This window comes from Schistosoma haematobium, chromosome 3 (assembly GCF_000699445.3).
Source record: "Schistosoma haematobium chromosome 3, whole genome shotgun sequence".
In the NCBI taxonomy this organism is placed as follows: domain Eukaryota; kingdom Metazoa; phylum Platyhelminthes; class Trematoda; order Strigeidida; family Schistosomatidae; genus Schistosoma; species Schistosoma haematobium.
In genome coordinates this window covers 15,104,941-15,120,257 of record NC_067198.1, presented here as the reverse complement: position 1 = coordinate 15,120,257, position 15,317 = coordinate 15,104,941, and the positions used below count along the sequence as shown (strand labels likewise).

The window sequence follows — 15,317 nt, the reverse complement described above, 5'->3', positions numbered from 1 at the left end:
TGGGAGAAATAAAAGAGTAATTAGATAAGAAAAATATTAGAATAATTTAGCTTCATTAGTATTGATATCAGTTTGACATAAATAGTTCAAGAAAAATCTGTTAGAAGATAGCATTGCTTGGATACGTATCGAAAAATATCTTGTTTGTCTGTAGTAATTGGATTTTGAATTCACTGTTAATCGATCGATCCGATTAAGTATGACATCAAAAGATCTTTAAAATCAGCGCTACATGTTCGTCCTTGATATTTAGTTATGATTGATAACTGATCTATAAAATTATGTGATAAATGTTAGACTGAATAAGTGCACCTAGTTCCTAACAATAATGAGTCGTTAATTAAAATATGAAATCCCAGAGTTTTTCTATTTATGTCTTCTTGACTGTTAATTAAACCGACTAACCATATTATCACCAGTATATCTAGTTTATTTATTTAAACACATAAATGTTGGTACAAAGGGGCACCGAATACATATGCGCCACACAAGTCACTTGATTTGTGTGTGAACTGTGATACTGCCTGAGTGCCCAGACCGAAGTGGTTGATTTTCCTATAGGTTTACACCAGGAGCTTTTGACCTAAAGGTCTGGTCCACAAGGCAGTTGAGCAACGTTGGGAGATACAGTCTCATGGTAGCCGGTGACAAACAATTGGTTCATACGCCATTTGTTCCTTCAGGATACTGAAGCCCATGTGCACCATTGGTTTGGAATCAGAGTTTTCCAACTGCCCTAGGTGGACTCTCCGTGTCTACCAGCCCAGTCAAAGAGCCTGACATTCGTTTTTCATCCTCTCAATTTCGTAAACAAAACCCCCCGCTAAGAGAAGGCAGTGAGTAGAACTTCCTTGACAATGGCTGTATACGCATGGCCATGTTAGAGTATTTCGAGAGGGAAAGCGGATTCTTCCCACCCTTGACCGTACCAAGGCATTTGGGAGTATCATATCCAGCTAGTAATTAAATAATTATATTATTACTGAGTCTAAATTCTTGTTGAGTATGAACCAAAAATTTTCGACTTTAATTATTTGAAACAACAGGATTTCGATGTTGTTATTAAACAAATTCTTTTCGAGGTTTGGTTATTTACACAATACTAGAATGTTTTATCAAGACTCACTTATAAACCGTTACTCTACATTCTGTTTATTAGTTCTGAAAAGTTTATCAGCCTAGGGATATTAAGAAAGAGATTGTACTGAAGAATTAGATTATCTTAATTTGTGAATGGTCAACAAAATGAACGATTGAAATCTTCTGGAATTGAGACTAAAACAAAAACGTTAAGAAACAATAGACCATTTCTCTAAAGTCTTTAATGGTTTGTTGGCTAATACTTTTCACCCCCAAATGCTCTGGTAGGGCCGAGAGTGGGGAGAGTCCACTTAACCTCTCGAAATGCTCTCACATGGTCACGCGTATATAGCCTCTGACAGGGAAGTCCTACTCACTGCCTTCTCGTGGCGGGGGGTTTTGTTTACGAAATTGAGAGGATGAAAAGTGAACGTCCGGAGCTTTAACCGGGTTGGTGGACATGGAGAGTCCACCTAGGGGAGTTGGAAAACCCTGATTCCAAACCAATGGTACACATGGGCTCCAGTATCCTGAAGGAACAAATGGCGTATGAAGCAATCGTTGGTCACCGGCTACCATGGGACTACATCTTCTGACATTATTCTACTGCCTTGTGAGTCAGACCTCTAAGTCAAAAGCTCCGGGTGTGGCCCCTTAGGAAAACCACCTGCTTCGGCCTGGGCAACCGGGCAGTATCCCAGTCCTCACTCGAATCAAATGAGATCTGTGTGGCGCATATGTATTTGGTGCCTCCTTGTACCAACATTTATGTGTTAAAATAAATAAATAATTCAGTCAACATAGTAAGTCTCAAGAAACTGTTAACTATCAGTGTATTATTATCCGTTACATTTCATTCTTAGTCACAATGATATTTCGGATGTGATGAAGAATAATGAAGAAGAACCACAGTAGCTTCTAACAAATTTGATCAGCTATTCGAATCAACAAATACGTTGAATTAATATTAGGACCGTTGTATTTATGTGTTAATTTCAACATCTTTTGTTAAGAAATATATCAGAACATTAAGCGGAGGGAGGGGGCGAATGAACAAATATGTTTACTACATTTTATGTGGTATAGGTTGATGATCTAGTTTTTGTTGTTGTTGTTGTAAATTCAGCCAAAATTGTACGGAAATAATCTTGAGAAATCAGTTTTCTATCAGAAACCTCTCAGTGAAGATTGATTCTTCTCAGCTTAAACTTTTGTCTTCCTAGTAAAGTACTACTTAACCAGTTCTCTTCAAGATATGTCAAAACTAATAATATCAGGTGGCAGAATGATCAAACAACAAACCTGATGCTAGACTTTAAAATGAGTTGTAAATGATAGCATCTTCGATACTTCTATCAAGGCTATTTGAAACAACAAAGAATGGGGTTAAAGTTAAATTTATTTAGTTATTAGATGTTATCTGACACAAATTGTGAACCAGTGGATTGGCCAGTCACTGATTTACTGATGAGCAAACTTAACTTATCTACACATTATCAATTACAATATGAATAGCATCTGTAGGGTACTGTGATTGTCTAATGGAGCACGGTATTTCGTGTCAATAAATACAAAGGGAATGTTTAAAACTTTATCCTAGAACTTCCTACTTATTATCTTTAGTTCTCGAATGTTAAAAATTTTGTATCACATTGTCCTTGTAAACATACCTAACAACTAGACAGCATAAAACCAAATTATTTACATAGAGGCGATTCCTGCAGTCTCAGAAAGAACCCGAGACTAGCGGAGTTCGACGGTATCGCGTGTGCGCCAGTTAGACTCCAAAGATAATGAAAGATAATCAAACAATATTGTAAATTGATTTGATTTAGACTTGTGAACCACTGGATCTTGGCCTAATGATCTTAATGGGGAGCATTCGCTCCGAAATCTGAAGGTCTTAGGTTCAATGCTAGTTAGATTGGTGGACGTGCAGCCGTCCAGTGCTTCCTGTTTTTTAATAACAATCTAACTTGACTTAATTCGTGATCTTAATAATGTCCCTAAATTATTGAATGATGTTAGTTTTATAAAGTAATAATTATCATTTTGCAATAATGCTAGTGGTTGACACGTTATTAGAAAAGAGTTATTTCAGATAAATCCAAGATCGAATAATTTTATGGAACTGTGAATGTATTCACGATAGGAACATATATATTATCATCTTTTGATATTAAAATTTGAAATACAGCCTAATGTATATGGTTTAAATTTATAGTCGTTAGGAAGTGTATTCTTTGTAACTTGAAAAAAGTATTTATAATACAGTTACATTTTCTTAATACAAAACCATTAATTCATTAAAACTAATAATCCATTAACTGATTTAGTTATCATGTAATATTTATCCACTTTAGAAACTCATCTATTGAATATGATGAGTCGATTATTTCAGATTAATCAGCAGTTATCATTTGAAGATCCATTAATGAATGTAAACAATAAGAATCCTTTAACATATGTATTCTTAAAATACATAATTGATTATCAGAAAGATTAATTGAAATTGTTAGTTGTGTTTATTATAAAAAAGCTGTAATCTGAAAATTCAATATGTAATTTGGTTAATGAAATAAACAACGATTAGTTTATTCATTGTCATAAATATGTAGTCATTATAGTACAACAAATCTGTAGTATTAAAAGGTCTTGATACTTAAGTGACAATAAAGTAGCTAGGACAAACGGAAAGATGTGTATAAATAATACATAGAAGTGAATTGTAATAAGTTATAGTCACAGAAAGAAACGGGGTCTATAAAGCTGATCAATAAACAAATCTATTGTAATGTGAAGTAGATTTATATTGTTAGTTAATTATGTCAGTACATGGTATCATATGTAATATAAAGGATGGACCGTAATCAATGACCTATGTTTGTGGCGTTACTAAATCAAACGAACTAGTATACGGATAATATCATCAAATTTGCAGTTCACGTTGTGACTGTACCGATAATTTCATAATTAACATCAGGTTTTTGTGAAGCTACACTGGAACTGATATTTAGAGACGTATTTATGCAATTATTTCCTTAAAATTCAATATCATAGAGTGAGAAAATTATGTCAATACTGAAGTCTACCAAATATAGTAATTATATGTAAACTGATAAATGTCTTGTTACCGTTCATGACCAAACCTTGAGTATATTTTTTACTGAATCATAGTGAAATCGGGATTATGACGCCTCATGGTGAAAGCCAAGATTCCTTGGAAGTCACGAGGCCGATGCCCCTTCTAACAACCAGAGCAACAATTTTTAAAGGTACATGAAACGTCCGGACAATGTTGGAACCGGCATAACCGGTCAAATAGGTGAGGAATGAAGATATATAACTTGGTGGTTCTCGGAATCAGTGAAACCCATTGGACCCAAGCTAGACAGCAAAGGTTAGGCACGGGAGAGATGCTGCTGTACTCCGGTCACGAAGAGAATAATGCACCGCACACTCAGGGAGTTGCTGTGATGCTGTCCAAAGAAGCACGCAATGCACTAATAGGATGAAAACCTCATGGACCCAGGATCATCAAAGCATCCTTAAAAACAAAGAAGGAGGGAATTACAATGCATTTTATCCATTGTTATGCACCCATCAATGATAGCAATGACGACGATAAAGACCAGTCCTACTCGAGGCTGCAATCGGTCATAGTAAAGTGCTCATGAAACGACCTGACAATCCTAATGGGAGATCTGAACGGTAAAGTCGTAACGGACAACAACGGTTATGAAGATATCATGGGACGACATGGACTGACTGGGAGAAAGGAACGAAAATGGCGGAGAGATTTGCAAATCTATGTTTATTCAACAAATTTGTTATAGGTGGCACAATATTCACACACAAACGCATACACGAACCTACATGGATCTCACCGAATGACAACGGAGAACCAGATAGGTCAGCGTCAGCAAAAAATTCAGAAGGACGATGGAAGACGTGAGAAACAGGAGAGGAGCTGACATAGCTTAAGATCACCACCTGGTTGTCGTCAAGATGAAACTGAAGCTAAAGAAGCATTGGACAACTGGACAAACAGCATTACAAAGGTTCAACACAGTCTTCCTTCAAGATACTGACAAACTCAACGAATTCAAGATAACTCTCAAAAACAGGTTCCAAGCCTTACAGGATCTACTGAAAGAAGAAATTACTATTAAAGACAACCGGAAAGGGATCAAAGAAGAAATAACTTCAACTTGTCAGAAGGTCCTGGTCCTTAAGAAGCATCATCATAATGAATGGATCTCCACCAAAACCCTGGACAGGATCCAAGAAAGGGAAAACAGGAAGACAACATTTAACAACAGTTGAACAAAAGTATAAAAAGTCAAGAAACAAGCTGGATTCACTGAAGCAAACAAGCAAGTGAAGAAGAGAATCAGATCCGATAAGCAGAATTATGTGGAAGAGCTATCAACGACAGAGAGAAAATCTGCAAAGGAAGGGAATATGAAACAACTATATAAAACGACGAAGAAATTGATGGGGAAATATAGTAAACCAGAGAGACCGGTCAAAGATAAGGAAAGCAAGACAATCACTGAGATTCATAAACACAGGAACAGATGGGTAGAATACTTTGAAAAACTCTTTAGTAGACCAGCTTCATTGAATCCACCGGATATCGAAGCGTCACCTACAAACCTTCCTATAGATGTTACTCCACCAATGGTCGAAGAAATCAGGACGGCCATGAGAAAAATCAAGAACGGGAAAGCAGCAGGACCTAACAACATACCAGCCGAAGCACTAAATTCGGACATACAAATAACTGCAAAGATACTCCATGTTCTATTTAGAAAGATTTGGGAGGAATGGAAAGAAGGATACCTCATCAAGATACCAAAGAAAGAAGATCTGAGCAAATGTGAAAACCACAGAGGTGTCACACTACTGTCAGTACCAGGAAAGGTTTTCAACAGAGTGTTGCTGAACCGGATGAAAGCCCCAGAAGACGCCCAAATTCGGGATCAACAGGCTGGATTCCGTAAGGATCGATCGTGCATGGACCGAATCGCGACACTACGGATCATCACTGAACAATCAATTGCATGGAAACCGTCACTATATTTGAACTTCCTTGGCTACGAGAAAGCATTTGAGAGTGTGGATAGGAGAACATTATGGAATTATATTTGACACTATGGTGTACCTGAAAAAATCGTCAATATCATCCGGAATTTATACGACGGGTTACACTGCAAAGTTGTGAATAACGGACAGCTGATAGATGCATTCCTGACCGGAGTCAGACAAGGCTGCTAACTCTCGCTCTTTCTATATGTTCTAGTAGTTCATTGGATTATCAAGACCTCGACATCCGAGGAGACGCACGGAATATAATGAACAGCTCAGAATCAACTAGAAGATTTGGACTTCGCAGATGATTTAATCCTTCTATCTCATACACACGAACATATGCAGATGAAGATTACTAGTGTAGCAGTGGCCTCTGCATCAGTAGACCTCAATGTACACAAGGGAAAAAGCAAGATCATCAAATGCAACACGAAGAACACTAACCCAATCACATTTGATGGGGAAACTGTGGAAGATGTAGAAACTTTCACGTACCTGGTAAACATTATCGATGAACAAGAAGGACCTGATGCAGATGTCAGAGAAAGGAATGGCAAAGCAAGGACAGCATTCCTATAGCTGAAGAACATATGGAACTCAAAATAATTGTCAACCAACGTCAACATGAGAATCTTCAATACGAACGTCGAGACAGATCTACTGTACGCAGCTAAAACGTGGAGAAATGCCACAACCGTCATCAAAAAGGTACCAGTATTTGTAAACAATTGTCTACTCAATATTCTCAACATCCGTTGACCGGATACCATCAGCAACAGCCTACTATGTGAGAGAACAAACCAGCTTCCAACTGAAGAGGAAATTAACAAACGATGTTGAAAGTGGATAGGGCATACATTGCAAAATCACCAAACTGCATCACGAGGCAAGCTATAACTTGGAATCCTGAAGGGAAACAGAAAAGAGGAAGACCAACGAACACACTGCACCGAGAATCAGATGCAGACATGAAAAGAATGAATAGCAACTGGAAAGAACTGGAAAGGGTTCCTCAGGACAGAGTTAGATGGAAAATGCTGGTGGTCGGCTCACGCTCCTCTATGAGGGGTAACAGGCCTAAGTAAGTAATAGTGAAGTCGACTTCGTCCTTTACACCCCGTTGGGGTCTCATCAGCCAAATAGTACTGCCATCCATATACATAGTCAAAACATCATCATGACAGTAATTAAAAAAAAATTACTGACCACAACTTGAAACTATTCTGCAAAAGTCAAAAAATTACCTTTACGCTTGTCCCGATTCTTTAAATTTATACTACTGTTGCTATTATTATATTTCTTCCAACCACCAGTATTCTCTGTATTTATATTGGTCTCTTTTGATACATTTATAAATCCATTATTAATTTCTTGATTCATGGAATAAAGAAGTGAATGTTGTGATCGATTACGTTCTTCATTATTTTGTGAACCTAGATCATTTGTCATTTGTGAACTTGGTGAATAAATATCAGTGCTTCCACTGACTACAGATGCAGCTGCTCTTGCTGCTGCAGCATAAGCTTCAGCAAATATTCTACTATTGATTATATTCATATGTGTGCTTTGACTACTAGCTACTGAATTACAACTATGTAATAAAGCAGCACATTCATTATCAATACTATTACCATCTAATCCACTATTGATTACTGAATTTTGCAAAGAGTTAAAATGATGAATTCCATTTAATGAATTATCATATCCATGCGAAATGAAAGAACCATTTGGAGGTGGTTGTTTGTATGGAGTTTCTAAAATTAAATGAAATTGTAAAATATATTAGAATATTTTAATCGGATATAAGAAGAAAGAAGAGAAAGACGTTTTATTTCTTCTGCCCTAGTTACTACGGAGTTTATGTTTTTTGTCCTTATTCATAATCATATTTAATTCAATCAAAACATTTATAACATCATAATATTTCGTATTATACATTATACAGATTGAATGAGCCGGAAAATTTAAACTATAAATTTCACTGGTTGAAATCATGAGTCAATTGAAGCTAGACCACCATGGGAAACCTGGGAGCACTGGACGGCCGTTTCGTCCTGGTGTGGGACTCCTCAGAAATGCACACCCACGACCCCGCACCCCGCGAGACTCGAACTCAGGACCTACTGGTTTCGCGCGCGAGCACTTAACCATTAGATCACTGAGCCGGTATCCGACGGTGTTAATGTCTAACTTCAACCAATCCACTATAAAGTTTCAACTCTATGATCTAAAGACATTGTATTTATAACGAAAAGTAGGTTTCATTCAGTGTATATACTCATTGCTTGATTAATATCATATTAGAAAGAAGTAACTAATTGGTACTCATTGATTTTCAAAGATTTTCTATTTAACATTATAATTCCTTTAAGAATTATTTCTAATGGTATTTAATTTAGTTTTGTACTTCTTTTACTTAAGGTTGATAAGTATGAGTAACATCAACCATAATGTTATAAGTAACCTTTTTTAAAGTATATTTTCAACAACAAAAAAAACGAACTCTGGTTTGTACTAAAATAGCAAATAGTCGTATTGAGATATTTGTATCATATGGAGTTATTTATTTTGCAATTATACCTGAGATGCAACTAGGATGTTGTGTATTTCCTATATGGACACATATAAGTAGTATTTAGCAGAAATCGAAAGTGGAATACTGACCAGCAGAGGGTTGATGTTAAGTTTCATTCTATATAACAAACGAATCATCCATAATGTCGATCATGTAAGTAGAGTCATAGGACAAATTCCTATTGCAATCTAAAATATACTTCCTATTCATTTTTCATAATTTTTGCTTAAATAAGGTTAATAGATACAGTTATCAGAATAATCTGATAGTTTCATTAAATAGTAATGTTTATCAATAGAATCACATTGATTCTATATGTTATCTTCTATTTTGTTATATATTTTTTTGTCGTTCTAATAAATTTAAAGTTTAATTCGTGTATCTGCGTAGCCGCATAAGTGCTGGTGGTGGCGTGAGTGATGAGGTCAACTCACGTATAGTGAAAGCCAGAGCAGCTTATGCCAAACCGCACCAACATGGGCGCTTTTAGGATGTTAGTTTGGTTGTAAAAAGTTTGACCTACAACGAGTCAGTGAGAGCAGTTTTGATCTATGTTTGTGAAACCTGACCTCCCTGAGTTGAGGATGTTAGACGACTCTCTGTGTTTGATCGTTGTTGTTATGACGGGGTGAAAGGTCAAAATTAAATTGATTTATTCATTGTAATTTTTATCCAACATTAATTTTGTTTAATTCAATTTGATGATCACTCAGTATAGTATTTGTTTCGTTTTCCTCTATGACATTTTATTCTGTATAACATACGACATTCTTGTATGAATTATTTTTCATTTATGTCGTTTATTCTGATCATTAATCAAAAGTGGGTGTACAAACCAATATATAAATGAGTGTATTTCCGACGAGACGGATCGTGATCGGTCGTATTTCTGGATACTTGCGGAATATACTTCCCCGTTCCAAACTTCGAATTCTCTTTCTAGTTAGCGGGGCTAGAACGCATCAGAATAGCTAACTTATACGTCTTTGTTCCGTTCGCAGACTAGGTGAACGCGTAATCTCTTCAAACATAGCAATCGTTGTCTTCGAAGGATTGGTGACATACGGTGGCAACATCGTGTTAGTAATGCAGAGGTTCGGCATCGTGTATTCGGGCACAGAAACGATAATTTGATTGGTTTTTTAACTATCTCAAAACATCGACTTCTGTGGCTTGGACACGTGTTATGAATGTCGTCCCAGAGAATTCCACGTCATGCATTATTTGCCGACTCTGGAACTGGTTGGAAAAAGCGGAGAAGTGATCAGTGTATGACATGGAGTCGTGGTATGAAAGAAAGCTGTACAGGACTGACTTCCGTTGGTCCTTCACAACTCCCTAGTTGGGGTCCTAGAGATGGTGCAACACAGTGGCTTGAGACGTTATCAGACATGACCCAGAATAGAAGCCAGTGGCGATCTTGCTGTAACTTTATTTTACTTTCTTCACAAAAAATGAACGTAACTTCTTCAACTGAAAGGATTCTTTCTGATTGTATTTTTGTTAACTAAACTGCCTCTCCCATTATTATTATTATTATTTCGCTCTCATACATTAATTTATGTTTGTTGTTGTTCTCCTTTTTCTTATACATACTTTATATTTCCTATCTCTTCACAACCTCATTGTTATTGCGTGGCGTATATGTATTTGGTGCCCCTTTGTACCAGTATTTTTGTGTTTGAAATAAATAAAAAACTCTCAAAATTATGGTAGAATTAGAGCATGGAGACGATATTGGTCGACTCTTAAAAGGATCTTGAGAAATTTCAAACCATTTTTAAATAAATAGGGTTCAAGCAACGAAAGAATCATTTGTTGTAACTTTTGACTGCAGATTAGATGCGCAGCGTATTTATCGACCGGATCAATGACACGTAAAACACGTACGAACGACCTAGAGTCCCGATTGGCCCTGCTTCGCTATCTAGCCCAGCCAGTTGAGTCCAGAACACAAGTCTCAACCTCTGAGATATGAATCATTGTATTTCAGACATACTCTGTTTATATACCGATCAGACAAACCACATCCTACCATAACATAGAAAACAACATTTGTACAATATTTAACAAGTGAAATAAATACTGACCAATAGGGAGTGTCCATTTAACGTCCAAGGACACCATTAGACTTAACATGATAATTATTGGTATATTTTCCCGAATATCCTAACATCATTGGAGATAAGTAAAACTCAAGAAGTGTTTAATGTCTTTACATGATAGAAATTTTTAAGGTTAATTAAAAGTTTTCACTATTTGAAATGGAAAAATGTGCTGCAGAGTAACTTATTTCTGATTCTAATGACTGTACCTCATCAGTCTATGCAATCCTACCTCACCCGGAAGTAGTTCTATGTTCATCATGATATCTATGGAAAAGTCTCCGCAATATTGATTTCGCTCACATAAGTGGGGAAGCTAATTATTTAAAGGTTTGTATGATGTAACTCGTAACTAGAAGCATTCGTTGTGTATGATTTTATTTGTGATAAGTGAAGAGCAAATCATACCTTTTAGACTTCTTGGGACAATATAGGTATTATGGAAATAAAACTTTATCATGATTGCCTAAACGTCCCATTACGCTTATCTTCCCACCATAATCACAGAGATTGGTTTTCTGATGTATTATGGTTATATTATGGTCAAATTGAAAAGTATTCAATCAATTGTCTGTAAGACTATCTGAACTACATACCATAACCATAAAACCACATTCAGATACCTGATTGGTGCATCACTATGCTTTACCTAAAGTGTCACTGAGGTGATTACATGCGTATTAGTTTAAATTATTTCAGTACCGCATAGTTTTCTGTACGTATTAGAGGTAAAGTAGCTGAATGGATTATTGATTACAATGAAAATATTATTTTTAATTATTACATTTTAAATAACACTTTACGTCTTTCCATGTGATTTTACAAATGGTCTGTAATGTCAGTACAATACAAAGTAATTATCATAATATTGACTAAGACCACTCTGTGTTCATTACTGTTTTCACAGTCTAATTTACTGAACCAAAATCATGAAAGGAGGCAACATCTATTTTCTCTACCAGTGACATAAGTCTTTCAGAAAAATGGTAGTTTCAATATTGGAGTTTACCAAGGTTCATTGGTTTGAATATTACAAAGTACTTGGAATTATGAAATTTCAATGGGATCACGTATTTATAAATAAATTTCAGGAATACTTATTTGGAAACTGATTGCTATCCTTCTGCGATTAACCAACAGAAGAAGTGAATCATAATTGTAGATGATACCTTTTGTTATCTGTGATAGATCACTAAATGAGAAGTGCTTGCCGAATTCCGACACCATCGATTGATCACATTTATTTAATCCTTTGCTCTTATGAAATTCAAATGATTAGGTTGTCACGTGATCACTAGGCTAAGTGACCATTTTATTTATTTATTTAAACACATAAACATTGGTACGAAGAGACACCATATATATATATATATATATATATATATATATATATATATATATATATATATATGCTTCACACTTCGTCATACGATTTGTATGAGGGCTGGAATACTGCCCGGTCGCCCAAACCGAAGCAGATGGTTTACTTAGGGGCCACTCTCCGAATCTTTAACCTAGAGACCTTTAAGGAATCAGAACTAGATTTCAAAAGAATTTTAGGAATGCATTTATTTATTAATTTTTGAAAATATCTTTTTATTACACAGGTTAAAAACGAGAGACTGAATATCCTTTAAAAAACTGTAAAGGATATGTGAATAAAATGTGACTTTCTTGACTGTGTCTGTAAGATTCAAACAGTTTTTGGTAGTATAACTAGAATAGATTTTCATGATTGTACCTGGGAGATGGTATGTTTGTTGAAGTTGAGACGTATTAAATCTAAGAGATGTTTTTCATTAATAATTTACATAATCACGTTGTTATTCAACTGCTTGAGTTGTCTAATTACATTAGCCTGAATATGGTTATTTTCCATAGACTTATTTACCAGAGATTTCAGTGTTTTCAAATTGTGAGATAATCTGTTGTCTGAGTCTTGACTAGACTTTTGAATCAATTAATTCTTCTAATACTTTCATTACACTGGTCTTTCGGCAGTTGAATATTTTCTCTTAATTACATCTTTTAACCTCCTTTACATTATGATTTTTAGATTAGCTCTTTAAAGTGTCTTTTCTGATGAAATAATTTGCTTTCTTGATATTTTGTAATTTTACTTAGATACAATTGTTTATTTCGTTCACCTCATACTTAACATAAATAACGTTCAATGAACAAGTTTTGAAGTCAGTAAGTAATATCAATGATTGAAGGTTGTCTGTAGTTATTATATAAAAATGAATGGTAATAAATTATCTCGTTGTAATTTTATAGCAATAGTATCAGCAAAATTGAAAGATGCCTGTAGCTCTTCTAGAGTTACTGCCGTTCTCAAGCTTGGGTAAAGGAGAAGCATTGAGCATGAGGTCGGCAACCCTTTATCTTAGGAAAAAAAATCTTGCTAAAAAAACGCTAACCAATAGTATACTGAAATACAGTGATTGATACCCTTTTGAATCTAAAATTAAGTAAAACCCATCGGATATTTGCAACAATTATATGCCACTTTTATTTGCTTGAATAATGTTCTACGTTATCACTAAGATAAAATAAGTATTGAAGAATTAATAAACTGTAAATGGTTAATTTATTAATATTTCACTAACCTGGTTGATATCTACGCACAGATCCAAGATCACTGTGAAGTTCAAAACCTAATTCACATCCTATATGATTTGGAACATCTAGTTTTTTGCTCGACTGTTGCGAGGTACTTGATTTCAGACTTCTATAGATTAATAAAAATAGCGACAGGAAAGTTAATTTCTATTAGCTAATTCAAAAAGCTTATGAGAAAACCAAGAATATTCAAGTTTCATAAACTTTAAGGCATTTAATATTTAACACATTATTATTATTATCACAGAAATCATAATATTTCATAGCTCATCACCCTCTTTATATCTGTTTAAAAATGAAAAATTGATTCTTCCTAGCTTTCCATACAATACTACAGGGACTATTACAATATGTATTCTAATATATCTTGTTTACTAATTTCGTCTAAATACGAAGTTTGAATCTCGCGAGGAGGGATCGTGTTTGCACACTGTGGAGAAGTCTCACATTAGGACGAAACGGTCGTCTAGTGCTTCCAGATTTTCCATGGTGGTCCAGCTTCAATTGACTCATGAATCCAACCATTAAAAAAAGAAACCTTTTGATAAGAGCTGGTATCTGGAAAATTCGTTCACTACATTGGATCTTGAAAGAACTAATATTTATTCCAGAGAACTCGGTTTACTTCACAATGCGAATTTAATTGTTATAAAACAATTGAAAGAAACAAGATAGGTAATATTGCTTAACAAAATGTTAGTTTGAGCAAAAACATTTATTTTATAAATTAAAATTGTCTATTTTACCAGTTATGTGCCTTAACATTGTTTGTATTTTTTGACATACTAAGTTTTAGTGGTCCGAGATCTGACTTCAAGTTGATTGGATGAATGATCGTAATCGAATGATTGCTGTCGAAACATACATTTCGCCAATTCTCGTATATTACCATCGACTTAAGTCGTTTTGGTGAATAACTGAATTGGATGTCGGCTTAGTGGTCTAGAGGTTAAGCACCCGCGCGTGAGACTGATAGGTCCTGGGTTCGAATCTTGCGAGGCGGGATCGTGGATGCGCACTGCTGAAGAGTCTCGCAATAGGACGAAACGGCCGTTCAGTTCTTCTAGGTTTTCCATGGTGGTCCAGCTTCCATTGATTCATGATCTCAGCTATTAAAATTACTATAATATCTACAAAACCCCTTCTCGTATTTGACCTAATTCCCTTATTCACCAACGCGATTTAAGTCGATGATAATATACGAGGATTGGTGACCTGTATATTTCAATAGCAAGCAGCAAACGATCTACCTGAAGTCAGGTCTCAGGTCACTAAAAATTAACTTGTTAAATGCTCAATTTTAATTATAGCAGTACATATCGCATAAAAGTTTAAAATAAAATTTACAAATTTTTGGTTTTACATTAAATATTATAGAATTAGAGTTATATTATGATTATAGAATGATTAATTCAGCGTGTCTACTTTTGTAAACAAAAGAACGAGAGATGATAAAAAAGGACTCTGGTAAAGTGGTGAATAACAAATTATTTTCTTGCTTAAAATTGTAGATAGTTAAGAACTTCCACCATGTCTAGTAGTGTAGTGTGTGCTACTGATGTCGACAGATATATAGTAGTATCTATCATCAATCAAAAGTGAAATGTCTGGAGTCAGAAGGTTAAGAAGATCGAAGAAAAGAGAACGAAAACAAAGAATGATTGGTGTGGAAACGAAAGAACAATCAAGTCAAAGACGATTGACTAATGATTGCAAAAGAAACATTCAAGTTTGAGACACTTGATTGACATTTTGTAAATGAACTATTTACTATATAGTTCGTAGATTTTACTAAGAGATTCTGTAATTTTATGTTGAAATACATTCAATTGTCCTCATAT

At 35.2% G+C, this 15,317-nt stretch overlaps 1 protein-coding gene across 1 annotated transcript in view; it reads right to left on the bottom strand.

The window, feature by feature from the left end:
• Positions 1–15,317, bottom strand: part of MS3_00005079 (uncharacterized protein) — a 124,324-nt gene that overhangs the window by 5,689 nt on the left and 103,318 nt on the right. Inside the window, exons 14-15 of the mRNA XM_051213097.1 lie at positions 13,464–13,585; positions 7,419–7,928 (exon numbers count right to left, since the gene is read on the bottom strand). Of these exons, the coding sequence (XP_051069041.1) occupies positions 7,419–7,928; positions 13,464–13,585 (632 nt within the window). The remainder of the gene's footprint in view (positions 1–7,418; positions 7,929–13,463; positions 13,586–15,317) is intronic.